The following is a 19,618-nucleotide window of genomic DNA, read 5'->3' on the forward strand; positions in this document are numbered from 1 at the left end:
CTCAACTTGTATCACACTGGTTGAATGATAAGTGAAACTGTCTGTACAAAAGGCACGATCGGGAAACACTCTAAATATTGTGTTATTTTATTGCACTATGCCACAAATCTGTTGTCCTTTTGTATTATAAAGCTCATTTTAGCACTTACAGTGCTTTGAGGTGTTTACAGAAGAATGCAACTATTGCCTGACATGAATCACATTATATGATAAGGGTATGTATGTAAACTATGCACAAAGGACACTGTGCTCTGCTTATTGCGTGACAGCTTTATAGGATTTCTTGCCAATGCAACATTGCAATCTTACTGTTCATGTTACTCTGTAGGAGTATGTTCATCACAGGGATATGTAATGAGAAGTTTAAATGGATGCTCATATCAAGCATAAAAGAACACAATTAGATCTCACATTGTTACATTCCTGTAATAAAGCAAAGGACAAATGACTGTTTTATTCTGTATCAGCAGTACTATTTATTAATTACTTCCTTAGTATTCTAAAACATGACATGAGGGTGTTAATTCTGTTTTAAAGTTGTTGCATTGTAATGGTTGCATTGTGGGTAATGTATGCATTTTTACAGGGAAGAAGAATGCATGGAATAGAAAAGACAATACACCTGGATATATAAGAGTGTACTGCTAAATTGATGGAGTATGTTTTTATTTAGAGCGATAAATATAAATAAAAAACTGTAATATGTAATATGAGTGGAACATGTTCCTCTATGTGGCAATAAGTGATATACTCTGTATTTGGAACATCTGATATTTTTTTCATGCATAATTAGTCAATTGTGTGTGTGTGTGTGTGTGTGTGTGTGTGTGTGTGTGTGTGTGTGTGTGTGTGTGTGTGTGTGTGTGCGTGTGTGCGTGCGTGTGTGCGTGTGCGTGTGTGTGTGCGTGTGTGTGTGTTATACAAATAATTTCATATGATTAGGAGTGAGTGTCCAAAACTATAAACATTGACTTAGATGTGACTCGTTGAAGAGAGGGGAAGGAGGTGACTTTGGGAAACTGGGAGATGAAGTGTTCTCCACAGACCATGTTAAATGGTTGGCCAATGAAGTGGAACATGACATCATCACAGTAATATCAGTGTGACGCACGTCACTGAGGTTCATTAACATTCCCTTTGTTCTAAAGCCTTTCTCATAACAGAGAACAGCTCTGGAACTCGCCCAGTGCGTACTGTGGTAGACTCCAGCACACCGCAACCCCCCCCACCCCACAGGATAAACTGGTTTATAAAATAGGATGGGTGAATGGTTATCGCTTTGGAGTAATGAAACAGGACAGCAAGGGAAACTGTGTCCTTTACTATCTTTACCCATATTTCTGGAGAATTCAACCACTTACAGATGACACTGAAACCAGGAAAATACAAACCTCATAGCTTCACATATTATGTCAAAACTAAATCTAACACTGCTGATATTGATTGGTATTGAACCATAACTGGCTTCTTATAGCACAGGAGAGAAACCACCACTACGGCATAGAGTCGAGCTGTCCTACTACAGCCAATACCTCCCCCTTGTGTACGGAAAAGAAACTTCCCCCATGAAAACAATTTACGGCTACCAAAATGGTGTCTCCTGTACTGGAGATAGCTTATGTCCAGTGTAAAGGCTTAATTGTACATGCAGAGAGTAAGCCTCATTAAAAAAAAAACTATAGAATAATAATAATGATAATAAAATAAAAAAGTAGCTTTTCTGGTATCGCCACATGTAATCTCTTCCCTGTCTACACAGGTCAGAGCCTGCTTGTGCTTTTTCCTTTCTTGTTGTATACTCCCATCTTGTGGTTATAAAGAAACTTAACGGTTAACGTAACACTTAAATATAACTTAGATTTCCTTAGTGAGACAAGGCAACGGTAAATATTCTTTCTCTATGTCACTGGATGAGTCTGGCTGTAAGAGAGAAACTGTAAATGGATTATGGGCTGCAGATGACATTATGACAGTGATTTAAATGTAAAAGATAAGGGACAAAATTAAAAGTCTTTGTTTTGTGTCCACAATTACTTATATAGTTCATCTGAAGCTAATATGATCATTTAGGAGGCTGAGTCAGACAATTACATGGATATCTTACAAGTTACAGTCTTTTTAGTACAACATGTTTTCAACAGTTTCCACAGAGTTTCCTTGCTGAGACTTGATGGACAGATAGTAAAATAAAGATGAATTTAGTACTAAAAAAACAAATTTTTGCACAGAAATAGTAATTACACTGAAATTGCTTTGAGAATGAACTAGTTAGTATGAACATGAGGAACATTACAAGTGACCAACGGTGCTTGTATGTATCATTTATTGGCATGTTATTATTGTTTTGTTAAGCTTCCCATCAAATAAGATTTCAATTTATTTTTAACATGTAACAACTAAGTAAAAGAACAAACAAGAATAAGAAACACAATGAACAGTAAACGTATAGCAAATTCTCATAATCAACTTAAGTAAACAATATAAATAAATATTACATGTCCAAAAAGGAGTAGGAAAGAATATTCACTTATATAATACATAACTCAATATTTATTATATAGTCTATACATCTCACACACAAATATCCCAATGCGATTATACAACCCAAATATCTACCCAGTGTCAATCAAATATAACTAAAACCAGAGGTTCTCAAAAGTTTTTTGCCAAGGACAATTTAATAATTGTCTCCACATTTAAGAGTAGGCTAAAGACTTTCCTTTTTGATAAAGCTTATAGTTAGGGCTGGCTCAGGTTTGCCCTGGATCAGCCCCTAGTTATGCTGCTATAGGCTTAGACTGCCGGGGGACACCTCCCTGCTCTCTTCCTTCTCTTCCTCTCTCCTCCCCTCCTTCTCTTCTTCTCCCTCTCTATCTGTATGCATTTATGTAAATGTATGTTACTAACTCACCATCCGGGGTATCATCCCCGGAGTGTCTGTCTCTCATGTGGCAGGTTGCCACTGATAAAGTTTACGTCAGGATCATGAATCGTGACAGCGCCTCCTGACCTGGTCCTGCTGGACACCGGGAAGCCTTATTGACATTTTCCTGGATTCATCCATACTTTCTATTTTTTTTTTCCAACACAACATCATTTCTGTCAAATGTTGTATTTGTACTATGTTGTTTATCCTGTACACACGACATCTATTGCACGTCTGTCCGTCCTGGGAGAGGGATCCCTCCTCAGTTGCTCTCCCTGAGGTTTCTTCCATTTTTCCCACTTTAATTATGGGGTTTCTTTTAGGAAGTTTTTCCTTGTGCGATGCTGAGGGTCTAAGGACAGAGGGTGTCGTAACCTGTACAGTCTGTAAAGCACACTGAGACAAATGTATAATTTGTGATATTGGGCTATACAAATAAATTTGATTTGATTTGAATAATTTGGCTTAGTCTATTTTAAAAGGTTATAACCTTAGTCATGTGAAAGAAGAACACAATATAAATATTTTAGAAAGATATTACACATTTAGCCCAAATAAAGATATATGCACCATGTAGACACCAAAAGCCTATAACAATGCAATTTAAATCCATTTAATTAGCTGCAAGTATCACTCTACCTCAACAAAATATCAAAGGCAAATCAAGAGAAAATGGATAATTTGAAGTGCATTTCAGAACGTACACAACTTTTTTGTACATCTTGAATTGATTTGGAACAGTTTTTTTTACTTGAGATCTATAGCCAAACCATTTCACAAATTCACCCCACAAATTGAAATAAACACCAACAAACTGACACAGATTTAACCCGGGGCTTTCCGTGCCCCTAGGCCGTTTCTGTGCTGTGTCTACCAGCCTGTTTTCTTCTGCCCTCGGGTGGCCATCAAAACCATGAATTAAAAAAAGTCCATTCCGATCCGACGCACACTAATATCCAGAAGGGGGCGACAACGCTCCTAAAATGGTTTGCTAACCGTGGAAAACTCCAGGAGAAGAAGAAAAAAAAGCCCAGTGAAATCCAGTCCGCAGTTTGCAGCTCACTCGGAGTATCTCAAGTTTCACTCCGGCGCGTGCTCTGTCCATTCTGCTTTGTGTTGTCAGGCAGAAAGACATACCAGGCAGGGTGGCGCGTGTCCTGAAACAGGCACACCAACAACGACCAGAATCAAACAATAGATAGTCTTTTTTGTTGTCTGTTTTGGAGTAGTTAGGTATTATTTATAATTTGTGCTACAATGTCGGTGGGTCTGGAGTCTGGATTCTCGAGTGAGGAGGTCTTAAACAGCCGCTTCCCTCTTCACCGGGCATGCAGGGATGGAGATGTCGGTGCCTTGTGCTCCCTCCTTCAGTGCACCTCAAACCCGGCTGACCTCGCGGTGGAGGACACCTTCTACGGCTGGACGCCTATACACTGGGCCGCTCATTTCGGAAAGGTAGCTCGTTACTGGATGTTTGACGGACCAGGTTTCCTTGATATTTTCCAAAATGAGCGCCAACGGTCTGCGACATAAACCTAGTCTCGGCCATTTCCTGATGTTTGCCATAACTGTTCGCTGTTGAGACCATCGTTAACTGGATGCAGACAACGGACCATACATTTTGAATGTATAGCGTTCTCTAGCTAACGGTTTAAAAAGAAAAGAAAAATAAACTACCGATATCCATTAATGAGAAAGGCAGGGATGTCTATTACACTATTCTATTGTATTGTTAAAAAATAAATAAACATAAAATACCGATATCCATTATACGTTTTGATAGGTTACGTGTTCAATATAAAAAGCTTTCTATTTAAAAGCTTGCGTTTAATGGGAACAATTTGAACTTAATGGCCGTTAGATGAGACGTTGACAAAGAAACGGGAACGTTAGGGGACAAACAATTAAGCTTAACTGACGCCTGGCAACTTAAACGTTACTGGTATTACCTAACACTTAAAATTATTTGAATTATTATTTGAAAGAGAAAAAACTGTACCAATGGTCCGTATATATTTTCTTTTACTTTTTCAATAGCTTCTTAATGAAAACAAATCGGAACTTGCAAGTCAACTTTCAACGACCCATTTCTAACGAACTGACAACCAAAACAATCACATGGGCCAAGATTTGTTTTACACTAACTACACTTTGGGAAGGGCAGGCTTACAGTTTGCACATACATTGGATGCATGCCAACAGCAAGAGCTATGAAGACTGAGCCAGACCACACACTAGTGTTGCATTTTTGCCTTTGCTGTATACGCTTGTCTATACCTGCCCGATGTCTGGGAAGTAATGAATGAATGAATGAATCACTGTGCATACCTTTTTATAATCTGACGACGAACTTTCCATGCATTGCCCTTGTTTCTTCACAGCTGGAGTGTGTGACACGTCTGGTTCAGGTGGGCTGTGGTGTGAATGCGGTGACCTCCAGGTTTGCACAGACGCCCACTCACATTGCTGCCTTTGGGGGCCACCCTGAGTGTTTGTTATGGCTACTCCAAGCTGGTGCAGATATTAACAGACAGGTACGACATCAAGATGCACACTCAACAACACATGTCTGCATACTGTACACTAGGGGAATTAAACAATTCAGTTTGGCACTTTGAAAATGAGTCAAATTAGAATCCTGGAGAGATGCATGTAAACATGATCGTTCACAAAGTATGCTGATAATGCTACGGGGAAAACGGCACCTTACAAGGCGGGCGAAGACTATATGTGACTCAACATTTTAAAAAAATCACAAAACAACCCATAAATGTATAAAGGCAGAAATACATATGCATGAAAGAAAAAGAGTAGAGCAGTGTGAGAGGTTTAGCTTAGACTGATCCCATCAAGGAGGATCAAATTAAAGTGGGGTCACAACCTCGCTGTCTACTGTTGCTACTTACCCCTCGACCTGATTTACTCTGTATTCATTTTATGTTTATCCCATTTTCTAGTAATGCATTTGCTGTCGGACTGTTATGTGTTTTTAGTCGTCACATATTTTCATGCAGACTCATGCACTGGGGCTATATTTTATGCTCTGCTGCACTGCTGAGAGAAATGAGATTAGTAGGTCAGGATTACATAACGGTTGTCGTCATGATTAAACGCATTTCTATCAATTCAAGCCTTTGAATTTGCTCAGCACATGTTGGAATAAACACCTGGCAAAACTATGATTTGTTACTTTCCCTCTTTTAAAGACTTTCCCTAATATTTTGCCATGGCTGGTGTTGGACAGCAGAATAGCTCAGTATTTGAGCTCTGCCCACATTACATTGTGGTTAGAGACAGCCTTCTGGAGTATGTTCTCTCCCTCTCTCTCTCCCTCTCCCTCTCCCTCTCCCTCTCCCTAATGTGTAACTGTAGATGTGTGTGGGCGGTAGTGAAGTCTGGTTTAAAAGTTCAGGCTCTGCCATGCAGAGTTACGCCCTGTTGTCTGTTTTTTTAACCTTGGAAATGGAGAAAGGAGGGAGGCAGTTCGGGAGGGTTTATTTGATTTAAAAACCTACATATGTTTAGTATCTGAAGCTGTATTTTGGCTCCCACTACTGTCCTTCTGCAAAGCCCAGGCATGGTTTCTTGTGTAACTGCAGTCTTTTGTCATCAATCAGGACTATGTGGGCGAGTCGCCCATCCACAAGGCTGCTCGTGCAGGCAGTCTGGAGTGTATCAACACACTCTTGATTCATGGAGCGAAAGCTGAGTAAGTCCTGTGATCAGATCTGTGTCTTCATTTCTTTTCCTCTGTACTATCCAACATCTCAGTTACACCTTTGCAAGGGATCGCCACCAAACTCAAATCGGAGCAGTGATTACATTTTAAATGCGTTTTTTTTACAGTATTGTAAACTAAAGTCACAGGATCTGCAAATTAACTTCACAGGTCTGAACGTTAGATTAAACAAATGATCGATTTGAGAAACGCACAACTATGTAAGAACTTTTTCAGTAATTCTGAATTTCTTCATTTTTTATACTATGGCTTTTCTGCACATATGCAGCCAGAAGGAAGCTGTTCTATTAAATGCTATGCTATACTATGCATAACTCAATAGTGCTGGACATATTTTTCAAATTTCAGCACAACTTTCAAGAGAAGTGCAGACTTAGTCTTTTAAAGATCCTTACAATAAAACACCACCATGTCCTGCTAATATGTGTTTAATTCTGGTGTTAAAATTAAACTCCAAAGAATTGTGTGACACATTTATATCTCTTCCTCCAATGGCTTTTGATTTAATGGTTGTGTTCAGTTTATTAAATGGCAAAGAATTTTATCTTTACTTGTATTTAGCTTGAAACTTTCTTTCTTGCCAAATGCTAAAGTTTATAAGACAAACTATTGATGATTCAACCAGTCCAGCTTAAAACAGTTTCATCATGAGATGTATTGTATAATAGAATATATACAGAATTGGTGGTGTTCCCCTTGAAAACGTGACACTTTTTGTTAATTCTTAAAGTTGTTGTTTATCATTGCAACAATTTACATTAAGTTGCCCTCTGTATATAATAACATTGACAAATAAATATTGTTTTCTTAGGGAAGGATTTATAAGTACCTTTCATTCACATTCAGCAGACCCTTTCATACTACCTTTTTTGATTAAATGAAGAGCTGCATTGCTCTCTCAATAAAAGTAAATATCTCGGCACGGTGCCTTTTTGATATTAACAGTTTTGTAAATCCAGCACAATTATTTAACACACACACACGCACACAAAAGAGGACAACTTGATGTAAAGGTTGATAAACTGTTCTTAGTCTAGTAGGCCATATTGCATGATCTCTATTAACTCTAGAGTGTGGTTTTCTTTGTTATTAATATTTGTTTTGGTTTGTGTCTTACATATACAGCTTGACTGGATGACCAAATGCACATTGTCTCTTTATTTTCTGAAACCCTTTTACTGTTAGTATGAAAAGGCTATACTTATGTTGCATAAAATGAAAATGCATTTATCATCCATAATTGGTTGCTTACATTTTTCGGAGAGTACACATGAACTGAAAGATCATATTTCCAAGTTTTAATGAAACTACTTTGGCTGCTGCCATTGTTCCATTTATACATTTTTTGACAGAATAGATGTCATTTGACTTAAAGGATAGTATGGCATGTCACGAGATAAAAAAATGAAACGGACAATAAGATGTTACGTTATCTATGCAGCCCCCCCTGTGTCTGAGTGGTATTTTAGAAAGTGGATAGCTAAGTCTACTTAAATTTTAGTGCTTAGCCACACCTTTTTAGTTGGCAGTTCTTTTTGTGTGTTACCATTCATAGAATACGTTCTGTTATTGATTGTGCACCTGAAGCGTGAACAAAGGCAGAAGAGACACAACCCATCTTTCTTGTTTCTTAAATGCCGATCTTGTAAGACCCGCAGGGACACAAAACAATTACAAATAATTGTTACTTTTTGTGTTCCCTTGCATGTCTTAACAAATCATAGTAAGGTCATGCACGTCAGTCAACACAATGAAGTCAGCACTTAATTTACCTACTGCCATATTTTATACAAGTATGCAAATGTTACTTTTTGAGCTGCTTGTTACTCATACTTTTTCATACTTTCATTAATGAGTCAAGAGTAACAAATATTATTATAGGAAGCTGACATAAAATGTTGCAGCATATTTTATTTAAAGATTCATATTTTGATGAGAATTATTTTCTTTCTCAGCTAAACTATTGTTTTATACTTGCAGTTTCATTTTTTGCAACAAGCTGTATCCCTTTTTCTGATGCCATTGACGTCCAGAGACCCAAAACAACCAGGGGGTTCATAGATGCACAGCTTTCTGTGTGTAGCTTTAGTATGTTTTTATCCTCAAAGAAAATGGTCATTATGTGGTCTTTTTTTAATCTGAACTCTGCCAATTATTTAAGTGGAAAAGGTTGATTAGAGATACCATAATGAAATATTGCCACTTGTTAGAATAAGGATAGAAGGCATTAGTATTTGACATTATTGAACGAAGTTTGATACTAGTTCTACCGGCTTCTGGGCTTCCAGTTTCCTCTGGTCCCAATGAGGAATGCAAACAATGCAAACAATGCAAACACACATTTTCTTCAGTGTTGTTGAAACATGCATGTATAACCTCTTCCTTGTAGTTTTTAATGGACTACATGGTCTTAGTGACATGACACACACACACACACACACACACACTAGAAATAGCGACGTGGACAAATTCTAATTGCATGTAGGTTTTGTTAATCCTGACAGTTGAGACACATTGATTTTTATAAGTTGAACAGCAAACCAATGTGATTAGATTTATACTATTTGTTAAACCTTAATGTTCCATGAATCTCCTGGTTGATTTGGCTGTTTCAACAAATTATAACTTATGCGTTCATGTAGAAATGTTTAATATGTGCTTCATTTCTTGTTGATGTCTTGTAATGTGCATTTGGTTATCATCTGATGAGTAATATTTATGATGAAAATGACATGTGATTTCTTCCCCCCCTGCAGATTATAGATAGTGCATTTAGTTCAGTTTATTATCAGGTTATTTTCTTTATGACGCAGAAATGTATAGAGGCACAACTGGGAGGGAAACTATAAGAGGCACACTAGGTGGGAATGAGGCTCATGACAAAATAACTTTTAGACTAACTTCACAATTAAGTTGGTGTCAAATATCGGTTACCAATAACAATAAAAACAACTTCTCACAGATATTTACTTATTAATATAAATAAGTCTAACTTAAAAGAAAGGAAAAAGATTACCCAAAGCTTAAAAAATGTGAACGCCAAATGATCCTTCTGCACTTTGATATGGGCAACAAAAACTATCGTTTTGAATTTAAATCATATGTTTAATAAAATGTTATGTAAATACAAACTCTATTTTTATTTTATTGATTGTGTGATGTACATTGTGTTATCATTTTATGTAAACGAATTGACATATTCACATCGTCAATCATAAATCCAGGTCTAATTACTATTCTGCTTAATATTCTTTAGTAGTAGCACAAGTGCAAGACAAACGCTGAATATTCTGTAGATAATTGATTTTAAAATGATCATAATCCATTCTTGAATTCTAATATCAACACCAAATCAATATTATACATAATACATTACAGTTGTCTAAGTATTCACCTGCAAATAACCCATTACAATTTACAATGAACTTAAACTTTATTTCAGCTCCATGAATATTTCCTTCATTCTTGGTTCAAACCCAGGTCAGATTTTATGAGTCCTCATGCCAACATGAACATTTCAGTGGATACCTACAACATTCTCAATCTTCCCTCTTAAGATCTCTTGCCATTTTGCTGGCCACACATGTGTGGGGGTTTCTTTCATCTTTGAAGACGTCTTTACGCTCCACCTTGTCACACATCTAAGAACTTCCTGAACTACCGTCCACACCAAAATGGAGACGGCAGTGAACAGTCTACAGTGAATCCCTATTTTGTGCTGTATTTCAGGAGATAAACTCCAGAGAAGTATTTCCATTTGTTGTTCTTGATCCATTAAGTGGAGTATAATAATTGAGATTGCAGAATCATCCATAAGACACTAACATCAACGTAGGTAGTCATGTTTTCAAAGTCAAATGAAAACTTTGTACAAAAAACATTGAACTATAATTTTAACGATGATTCTATATTTGGTGCCTCATCAAAACAGGATTTGCTGCATCACATTAATGATATGGAAACTGAACTTTGTGTCAGTAATATTTGAATCCTTGCTATTATCAAGGATTTTTTTTAACTGCAAACCTCCTTTCCTAACTGCTCACCTTGTTGAGTTCCTTTTGTTAGTCAAAGACCTTCGTCTTCTGATCAAACGCTTTGCATCACCCCGCATCATCTGTTGCTCTTGAATACACCTCAAAGACTGCAAATGGCCAGCTGGATGTGTGCCTTCATCACGGAATATAATTAGCCTGTCAGATGTTTCTACCCTTAGACTTTATGCTTGGAATATATTTTACAACACTTTGTAGCTGTGACTTTACCTAATCTTCTTCAGACTGGCGTTGTCAGCCATTTGCTTGTTGAAGAAGAAGAAGAGAAGGAGAAGGAGAAGGAGAAGAAGAGAAGAAGGGGGGGTAAACTGGAGACAAAATGGATCCGTCTCTGATTCATTACACAGATCTGCCATTCTGAGAGCTCTCTGACCATCGGCTCCCAACACTGACTACAAATGAGTCAGATTGCCTGATCAATATTTGAAAGCATTTTATTGTCCAAAATATGAACTAAAGCTTTTACACTCACTTTTTTATTCATTTTCATGAAACGTTTGCTATGAAGAACTGTATGCAAGATCACCTGGAACTTGGGAGTTTTTACTATAGCTGGAGTGTCATGATTCTTATGGCCCAACCATCTGTGTCCTTGACACTAATGCCCCGATTTTTACAAATTTACAAAGGAAATTTCTCTTGCACATGCCTCGCCTGCACTGAAGAACCCCAGTTCCTGACGATGGGAAACATGTATTTGAATGACAGAAGAGGGAACTGCGCTGAATCCTCGTGTGATGCTTATCTCTGTCCCATTACAAAGTGAGAAGAACTTTCCATTTGGACGACAAGTACTACATCTGAATTATTTGAATTCAGTAAAACTGGAACAGTCTCCTGGTCTTACCCAGCCTTGATGAAGAAACGGGTCTTATTCGCTGACTTCTCTTATCTTCGATCCATTTAATGGTAATGGTCACAGTCCTTGTGTCAAAATGAAAAGTTACAACAAAAATGTTTTAAATACTTTAACTAAGCTACATTCTTATTAAAAGAAACATTATAAAATATCATTTAAATGCATTTGCCTCAACTAACAAAATTAGCTTAACTTGATATTATGCGATTTTAAAAATGCTAATTTCTAATATATAATAAATATCATTTGTATATCTTGTCCACAGTGCCCACTTCTAAATGTGATCTAGATTGGTTAAAAACATCTTATCATTCAAAAAATAGTAATAATAATTCAAATTTCTAACCAGTTTCTTAATCAAAAGTAGTTTTTTATCATTTGTCATGAGCTTCAAAGTGTTTAGGTGGTCCATTAGCGAGCTAGCAGCAGGCAGGAATGTGTTATGAGGCTGCCGGTGATGAGAGTAGTGCAGAGACAGAGGCTTAGAGCAGCTGAGAGAGTTAGATTTGCATACCATCATGTACTGAAATGTGTAATGCTAACAATCATCCTGTTGCAATGGTTATTCACTGTCATTTCACTGTACCAGATATTTTACTTCATACACAGAAATGTTTTATTTTGAATGTCACAGTATTAACCCTATACAATATCATAGTCTGTTTTGACATCTAATCCTTGTCACCTTTTCTTTTATGAAAGTGACAATAAGTTTAAAAAAAAAAATACTGAAACAGAACCGTACGTCTTAATGTTTTGCAGCCATTGAATTGGAAATGACTTGGTTTTTTCAAGTAATCCTAGAAAGGGGAAGAATAGACACTGCTGAGTCTGCCCCGTTCCCTGGGATAGCCGCACTGTTGTGGCATTGAGTGTTCTCACTATCGCTTCCTATCTACACACTGGCAAACTGTTGAGGTATTTCTTGCGGTGATTGGTTTTAATGCTAGGTTTTTATGAATCAAAACTAAAGTTTTAGACCTGCATGCTTTGCTTATTATCCATGATTGTTCCTGTATCTAGTCTTTTTGTTTTTATTTTATGACTTTGTTTTTTATTTTGTGAACTAACCATAGGAGCCCTTTATATGGACAGGTTTAATCACGTGAGTCCCATGTCAACATGTAGCATGATAATAGGCTGCCTCTGGAAGGTTAGACGATAGTTAGAGAAGATACATATTGTGTGCTTAGGACGGAAAAGCAAAGCATACCAGGCATTTACAAAAAATTAACGCTTCCTTTTCAAATTTCCATACCAAACCTGGGTTAATTAAATACTCTGTCATCCATTTTTTGGATCAGTGCTTACTATAGATGTCAGGTCTCACTAAAGGAATTCTGTTTTTAGGACTTTGTAAAGGGATTATTGATGTTACTATTATAAGGGTGCCATCTAGTTAGAGTAAGCAGAAGTTAGCAGCAGTGAGGTTGTCAACAAAAGTTTATTATTAGAATTTCCCTCTGATTTGAGCATAATTTGTGCGTTCAAATCAGTGTCTTATTTCAAAATGTCTAGCTTGTCTTTTTGTGGATCCAAAACATAAAACCTGTTTTACAACATCTGCTGTTGTAACTCTACAGCACTTAAAATCCTCCAAGCTTTTTTTTGATCCAACTTTGAAAAAGGCTTGGATAAGCAAAATTATGTGGGAATATTTACGAGTGCTTAGTCGGTGAAAACGAGATAGTATTCTCCCTAAAATGAGCGGATGATCCACCCTCAGGATCAACATTTTTTAAGATTGAAAAAACTGAGAGGGAGCCAGAGTTGGGGTGATGGGAAGGTTTGGTGGGATTAGATCTGAGGTCAGCACATGTGGCTCCAGAGGCTGCAGACTTAACCACTGGACTTCCTCTGGACAACAAATACATTGTGTAGAATATTTAACATGGAAACAATTATACTAAAGGTAGGTTGACAGTATTTGATTATTGCTTAAAGGATAAGATGACACAGTGAATTCCTTAAAATGTACTTTACTTACAGTAATGTTTTTATTCACTGGTGTCTCCTTCGTTCATACTGATTACTAAATTGTTGAAGTTATTTTTAAATTGTTTTGGTTTTAAAGAGTTTTTACAGAGTGACACCGCACTACTTTATAAATAACGTTTTCACCACAGTTAGATTCTTAGGCTTCCTTTGTTAAATTAATTCTAGATTTTATTTAGTCTTTGATTTTTAGATTTATATTCCTTAGAGTGAGACCAATCCATCTACCTTACCTTAAAAATGTTTTGATATAAAGGTAATCTATTGGAATAATCCTTTGGAAGCGTTAATTTGAAGGGGACGGGTAATGTGCAACAAGTTATTGTGTGATTTTAATATTTTCTTTTTCTTAAATTCTTTATGAAATGTTTTTCATGTGTACTAGCTGTTGAAATGTTTCTTTTTTGCACAACTGTTTAGATAAAAAAATGCAGAGAAAGAACAATTTATATACAAAATGAATGACCAAACGGCAACAGTGTCTTTTAAATTCACTCAATTGTTGTGTGGAAGTCAATGTCACTTGATTTTTTAACTTAACAGTAATTAAATAGAATAGAATAAAACATAGTGTGTATTAAACAGTTCCTAAAGCAGCCTCCAAGTATGCCATTTCTTTCACACAAAAAATGGAGGATACATATTATCTGGTACATTGATTGTACATAAAATAGCCTGCGAGTGATAAAGTTTTCATTGTTGTTTCTGCCACATTTTAATAGTAAATATAAGCTCGGATGTGGGCCAGAGTCCCAGTTCTTTGACAAAGACACAACTGTTTGCTTAGAGAACAAATTTTACAGTTTGGTGGCATTTCGACACAGAACAAGTGCAGTATTGTTGTGTAATTGTCCAATGGAGAGGAGAGAAATACTCATCATCAAGCTGAAAGGCCTCTATTGGTTAAGGCTGACAGACATTTGTTCCTGCACAATAATTTCACATCAGCATGAGAAAATTGTATGTGTTATATCTGGTAAATATATATATATATATATATAATATACAGAAATAGTTTATAATTAACGTAATATTGCTTATTCGCAATAATTCTCGTTATCTGTCATCCTTTTATTTTGCAGTGAAATTGCTTCCATACTCAAGTGCCATGGGCAAGTCTGAAAATGTTAAACTTATGACACAACACTGTTTGCTCATTCATTATTAAACTCAGAGAATCCTCTTATTCTTGCTGCAACTGGATATGATTAACACAACTGTACGTATTGCAAAGGCTAGTTGGAGATATGAATAGTTGTACAAACGCCTCTTGGAGTAGTACAGCTGCTTCTCTTGTTTTTCATTCTCTTGTTCATCTTTCTTGAAAGTCTTTACAGCTTCACCTTCCCAAAAGAAGACGTGTGGATTCCTAATGGTTGAAGATTGTAGTTTGTCCTTGTTTCATTCTCCTTCCTAACCCATGATTGGAGTTTCCTCTGAAGATGCAGCTTACATCAAAGCCTCCTTTTTGGATGATCAACGTGCACTTTTCTCAGAATTCTACAATCTTGATTTCCTGCTCTGCTGCATAACTTTTGTTTTCAGGAATACAGTTTATATTCCACTTGACACACACACTCGTATACAGCGTACATTCATGCGGTCATGAGCACCACTCCAGGTGTTTTTTTTTCTTTTGTTCTTTTGCAACTTTAAATTTGGGACTTGGCTCCATTATTGGCTTGGATTTGGATCCGGCTTTGCAGAAATCCTTGAGCAGTTTCTCCGCTGGAAATGTGAGATGACGGCGACCTTTCACCCTTTTCAAAATCCTCCTTGATTGTTGCTTTTCTCCTGCAGACAAGACGAAGCTCTTTACATCACATACAAAAATTCTCCTTTTGGATCAGCGGATCATTTCATAGAAATATCTTGATCATCTTGTCCAGTTTGTCACATTATTTCACGTTCTCATCAAAATAAACTGGTAGATACCTTCAGTTGTCCGAATCATGTCCTTTTGCAGCAGACAGGTTTCCCTAATTATTTGGAAACGGTGTCAAGATTTACGTTCTCTGGAAGATGCAAATGATCCAAAAGGATCAGTCGTCATCTCTCATGAGGATGACGAAGAAGATGTGAGAGGGTAGAGCAGTACAGGCTATTTCTATACATCTGTTTGTCTGTCTGCGTGTGCGAATACTTGCTTAATGAGTGTGTGTGCCTGTGAGAGTGCGTTTGGGCTTGTCTTATTTTGTTTTTTGTGTAAATCAAGCGTACAGTGAGTTTCTCTAACACTCCTCCTTCTCATTGTGCAGTATGAGGAATGCCAATGGGCTGACTGCTGCTGACCTGGCCCACGCCCAGGGATTCCAGGAGTGCGCTGAGATTCTCTCCAATGCCCAGAACTTCCAACAAAACCTGGCTCAGTCCCATAACGGGGCTTTTCTGAATGGCACCACCCAGAATGTGAGCCACGCTCGCCCCATTATCCAGGGACGCAGCTTCTTGAATGGCGTGCCCAACAGAAAGAGGTCGTTCGATGGCATGGAAGCAAACCCAGGGAAGAAGGCTAGACCTAACGGTAGGTCACTAAGATCATATAATCAGTTTCAGTTACTTTTAGATTGACTTTTTTCCCATTTTTTAAAATATTTTTTTAAGGATAAACCGTATCTGTATGCTCCAGCTGGAACATCTATTATTAGTTTATACTGCTGCACATGTAGTCATGCTGGACAAAATGACCAAACATGGCTGCGTAAGACAAATACAGACGACACTGTCCCATGTGGGATCTGTTTGTGTGCATGTATTTGACTCATAAAATGTTCCCTATATGTAGATTTAAAAACAAACAAAAAAGTCTGTACTTATCATACAACCCCACTTTACGCAGCGGTTGAACATATTTTATTTTAGTATCGGCATTAACTGTATTTAGTTTTTCTGTTCTAAAACAAACTATTAATTTAAGTGTGCAGTGTTGGAATCCATGTGTTAAAGAAGAAGAAGCTTCTGGTTGACTTTCTCAATGCAATACAGTGGGCTTGAAGTTCAGAACCATAGTTACCTAAAAGTGGATGACAAGAAACTTGGGAAAGGGTTTTTTTTGGAGCTTTGACAGTAAATGGTTAACATTATGTTACTAATATTTCTGCAGGGGTGATTTTTAGGACACAAAAGTAAAAATGTAAATTCACAAAAATCAAGTGTAGTCTCTTCAAAATGGATGCAGATGCAGCCTTAAATTGAAAAGTTTCTGTCATGTTTTGAAGTAAAAAAATTATATGCATCTCGCTCTCTTAGGTCTGGGCATGCCACCAGAATTGCTGAATGGGAATGGGCCACTGGGTGGCGCTGGAGAGACCCAGATGGAAAGCATGAACATGGAGTTGGCAGCGACTGTAACCTCAGGTGGGCCAGGTCCCTTTGCATTTGGGCTGAATGGGTTTGCACCACCACAAGGGCTGGGGCTCATGGATCAGTGTGAGGACCAGGGGGGACGGGACAGGTCAATCCCTACTAAAGAGCTGGAGGTCATCACTGTGGCATCAATGCACACCCCATGTCGCTGCACCAACTCTTATGCCTACCTGTAGAGGGCTCGTGTGTGTAGGCACATGCTAATGTTCCCATTTGTGCAGTATATCTTTTTTGGTATTGTCTGGCTATGTATTTTGCATAACACATGCATAAAGGAATACATTTATTTTGATTTGGTGGTAAGCTACATTTGAACAATGTATAGCAGTGTGTGTTGTATTTTCTACTTTTCCATGTCCCCCAAAAAAAAGAGATTTCTTTGTTATACTTCATGCATCCGTCCAGTTATACAGACAGTTGTTGTGTAAGCCTTTTTATTTTTTAGGTTTACAATAAAAGGAGTTTTGTTTTACACAATTATACAGCAGCGTCCCATATAACGCAAACTTATTGGCATTCCATCCACACTGTAGGGTCACCAGAGCAAACGTAGGTAATATTAGTTTAATGGGAAAAAATTAGTCTTGGTCATGTTTTAAATGTAATTGTGAAACTATGCATTGTTGCATAAAAGGAAAATGGTCATCTTTATTGGTCACCTGAAGATGTTACTGTTGTGCTGGGAACTTCAGAATGTTAGTATTGAATTGCTAAAGCTGTTAAATGCTCATCCCACACTGGCAATTATATTAAGAGAAATCCGTATACACATGACATGTAATATCTAAATGGTGATTATCTTCAGTAATATGTTGAGTTTATTTAGATTTTTAAATTATGCTAATTGGTTATAAGATTTATATAAACATTATGAGGGCCTAAGCCCTCTTACACACCGAGGAAATGTCTCCTGATTTTAACTGCTAACACACTTTATCTGACGCTGTTCAAGAATTTGTTTATGCCAAAGCATATCCCAACATGAATGTAGCTTGTAAAGTATAAACTATTCACTGTGCAGCTTTTTGGTAGTCTGTAGATGTCATGTACTAAGACATAGCGGTTCATGGGTTTGGAATTTGGTTATTCTTCTGTTTTACCTTTTATGTTAATTTTGGCTGTGTGCTGTGTTTACTGTTGGCCACGTTTTTTTAGGCAGCTAGCAGAGCTTGCACATCTGTTATATAGTAATACCCAGTCTGATTTTGAAATTGGTAATTGGCAATCAGTAGTTATGAATGAACATTACTGCTCAAGAAAGTTTGCATGGATTCACAAAAAAGCCTTATTTCTTGAGCTGTGTTGAGTAGTTGAACAATAACTTTGGTAAGAGAATATTTCTTTCTGTATTTTGTATTTCATGTTGCAGTTGGTTTTTGTTTATTTTGTTCTACATGACAGAAAGTTTGAGAATATAGTCATTCAATTGTGCTTAGTACTGAGCAGGTTTAGCTTTGTACTTGATTGTGTAAAATCATTAAATATTCATTCATTTTATAAAAGAGACTGGTCGACTTTTGTTTTCTTGATGTATTCTCATGCATCTGTAGTCATGTCTATATGGTATTTTTGGTACTAAACTTCTTTGTAGTTTGATGCTCGTAATGAGTCCCCTTCTAATAGTTGTGCAAAACAAACTCAATCCAGTGTTTTTTATTTTCCCTGTCTCTCTTTATATTTATAGAAGCAGGAATATGGTCACACATTAATTATGTATATCCCCTTTGACTATTTGTTTCATTTTCAGTGGCAGGTGAGAGACACTGTGAGGATTTTTTCTCAAATGGTCAAAATCAACCACAGCTTCCATTTGGGTGTGATCCAGCAGCAGAAATCATCCATGGCCAACTCGTCTACAGTGACTCTTCTGAGAACGGCACTGCAGGCAGCCAGGTGGAGCACCAGAAGTCTGTGAAAGCAGAGCAGTTGTATGACCATGCCTTCTTCACCACCATGCTTCTTTACCATGGATCCTAAAGTACAAAAGATCTAGTTGACAGGCTGTCCTTTTTTTGCTTGAATGTCATATAAACTTAAACATTTATTTGCCTTAAAGCCATTGAGTGGTGCAGTTCATTGAATGTTTTTTTTGAAAGGGCAGGCCCATTGTTGGATGGACTGAAATGTGTTACTGCTTGATTGTTGATTAAGAAGTGGATTTTTTTGTTTGTGTTGTTAAAGAGAAAGTGTTTGTTAGTTTATTATAAAGTTTAATTCAGCTGTAAATAGCCTTGTTCTGATATACATTAAACTAATCATCTGTATTGAACCACTGCCAATACTTACATTTTGTTTCTGTCTCAACTGGATGTGGGGCATCCCTACCTGTTGATGTTAATAAAAACAACAATCCAAGTACATCCCATGTTACTCAAAAATAATAATAAATTTCTTTTTGCAAAAGTTAAAGTTTGATTCAGTTCACTTTGACCACTTCACATGATGCCAAGTGGTATTTCAAGATCTTAAAGCTTTTTCATATATTTCTTCTTTTGTACGATAGAAAGCCAAAGAATTTTCTGTTTATCTTAAACTGTTGACCTTGTTTTATGACCCAACTACAATAATCAAGTGTTTGTTGCCCTGATTCATCCATAATACAAACTGAGGCTATCCCCTATGCACTCTAGCTTTTTAAATTATTTTCTAATTTAACAAACAATCAGCCATACCATTCC

At 37.1% G+C, this 19,618-nt stretch overlaps 1 protein-coding gene across 1 annotated transcript; it reads left to right on the forward strand.

Moving 5' to 3' along the window:
• The first annotated feature begins 3,961 nt into the window (after positions 1-3,961).
• Positions 3,962-19,349, forward strand: ankrd10b (ankyrin repeat domain 10b). The gene is made up of 6 exons (XM_029458992.1): positions 3,962-4,381; positions 5,308-5,460; positions 6,544-6,635; positions 15,833-16,098; positions 16,824-16,931; positions 18,688-19,349. The coding sequence occupies exons 1-6, from the start codon at positions 4,184-4,186 to the stop codon at positions 18,915-18,917; spliced, it is 1,047 nt and encodes a 348-aa protein (XP_029314852.1). The 5' UTR covers positions 3,962-4,183; the 3' UTR covers positions 18,918-19,349.
• Positions 19,350-19,618: the final 269 nt, after the last annotated feature.

This window comes from Cottoperca gobio, chromosome 21 (assembly GCF_900634415.1).
Source record: "Cottoperca gobio chromosome 21, fCotGob3.1, whole genome shotgun sequence".
Lineage (NCBI taxonomy): Eukaryota > Metazoa > Chordata > Actinopteri > Perciformes > Bovichtidae > Cottoperca > Cottoperca gobio.

What these genes read in the sequence shown, in the direction of transcription:
- ankrd10b (XM_029458992.1), top strand. Translation starts at nt 4,184, where the DNA reads ATGTCGGTGGGTCTGGAGTCTGGATTCTCGAGTGAGGAGGTCTTAAAC. An exon ending in GTGCAGATATTAACAGACAG is followed by an intron (nt 5,461 to 6,543) that starts GTACGACATCAA and finishes GTCATCAATCAG; the next exon opens with GACTATGTGGGCGAGTCGCC. An exon ending in ATTCATGGAGCGAAAGCTGA is followed by an intron (nt 6,636 to 15,832) that starts GTAAGTCCTGTG and finishes CTCATTGTGCAG; the next exon opens with TATGAGGAATGCCAATGGGC.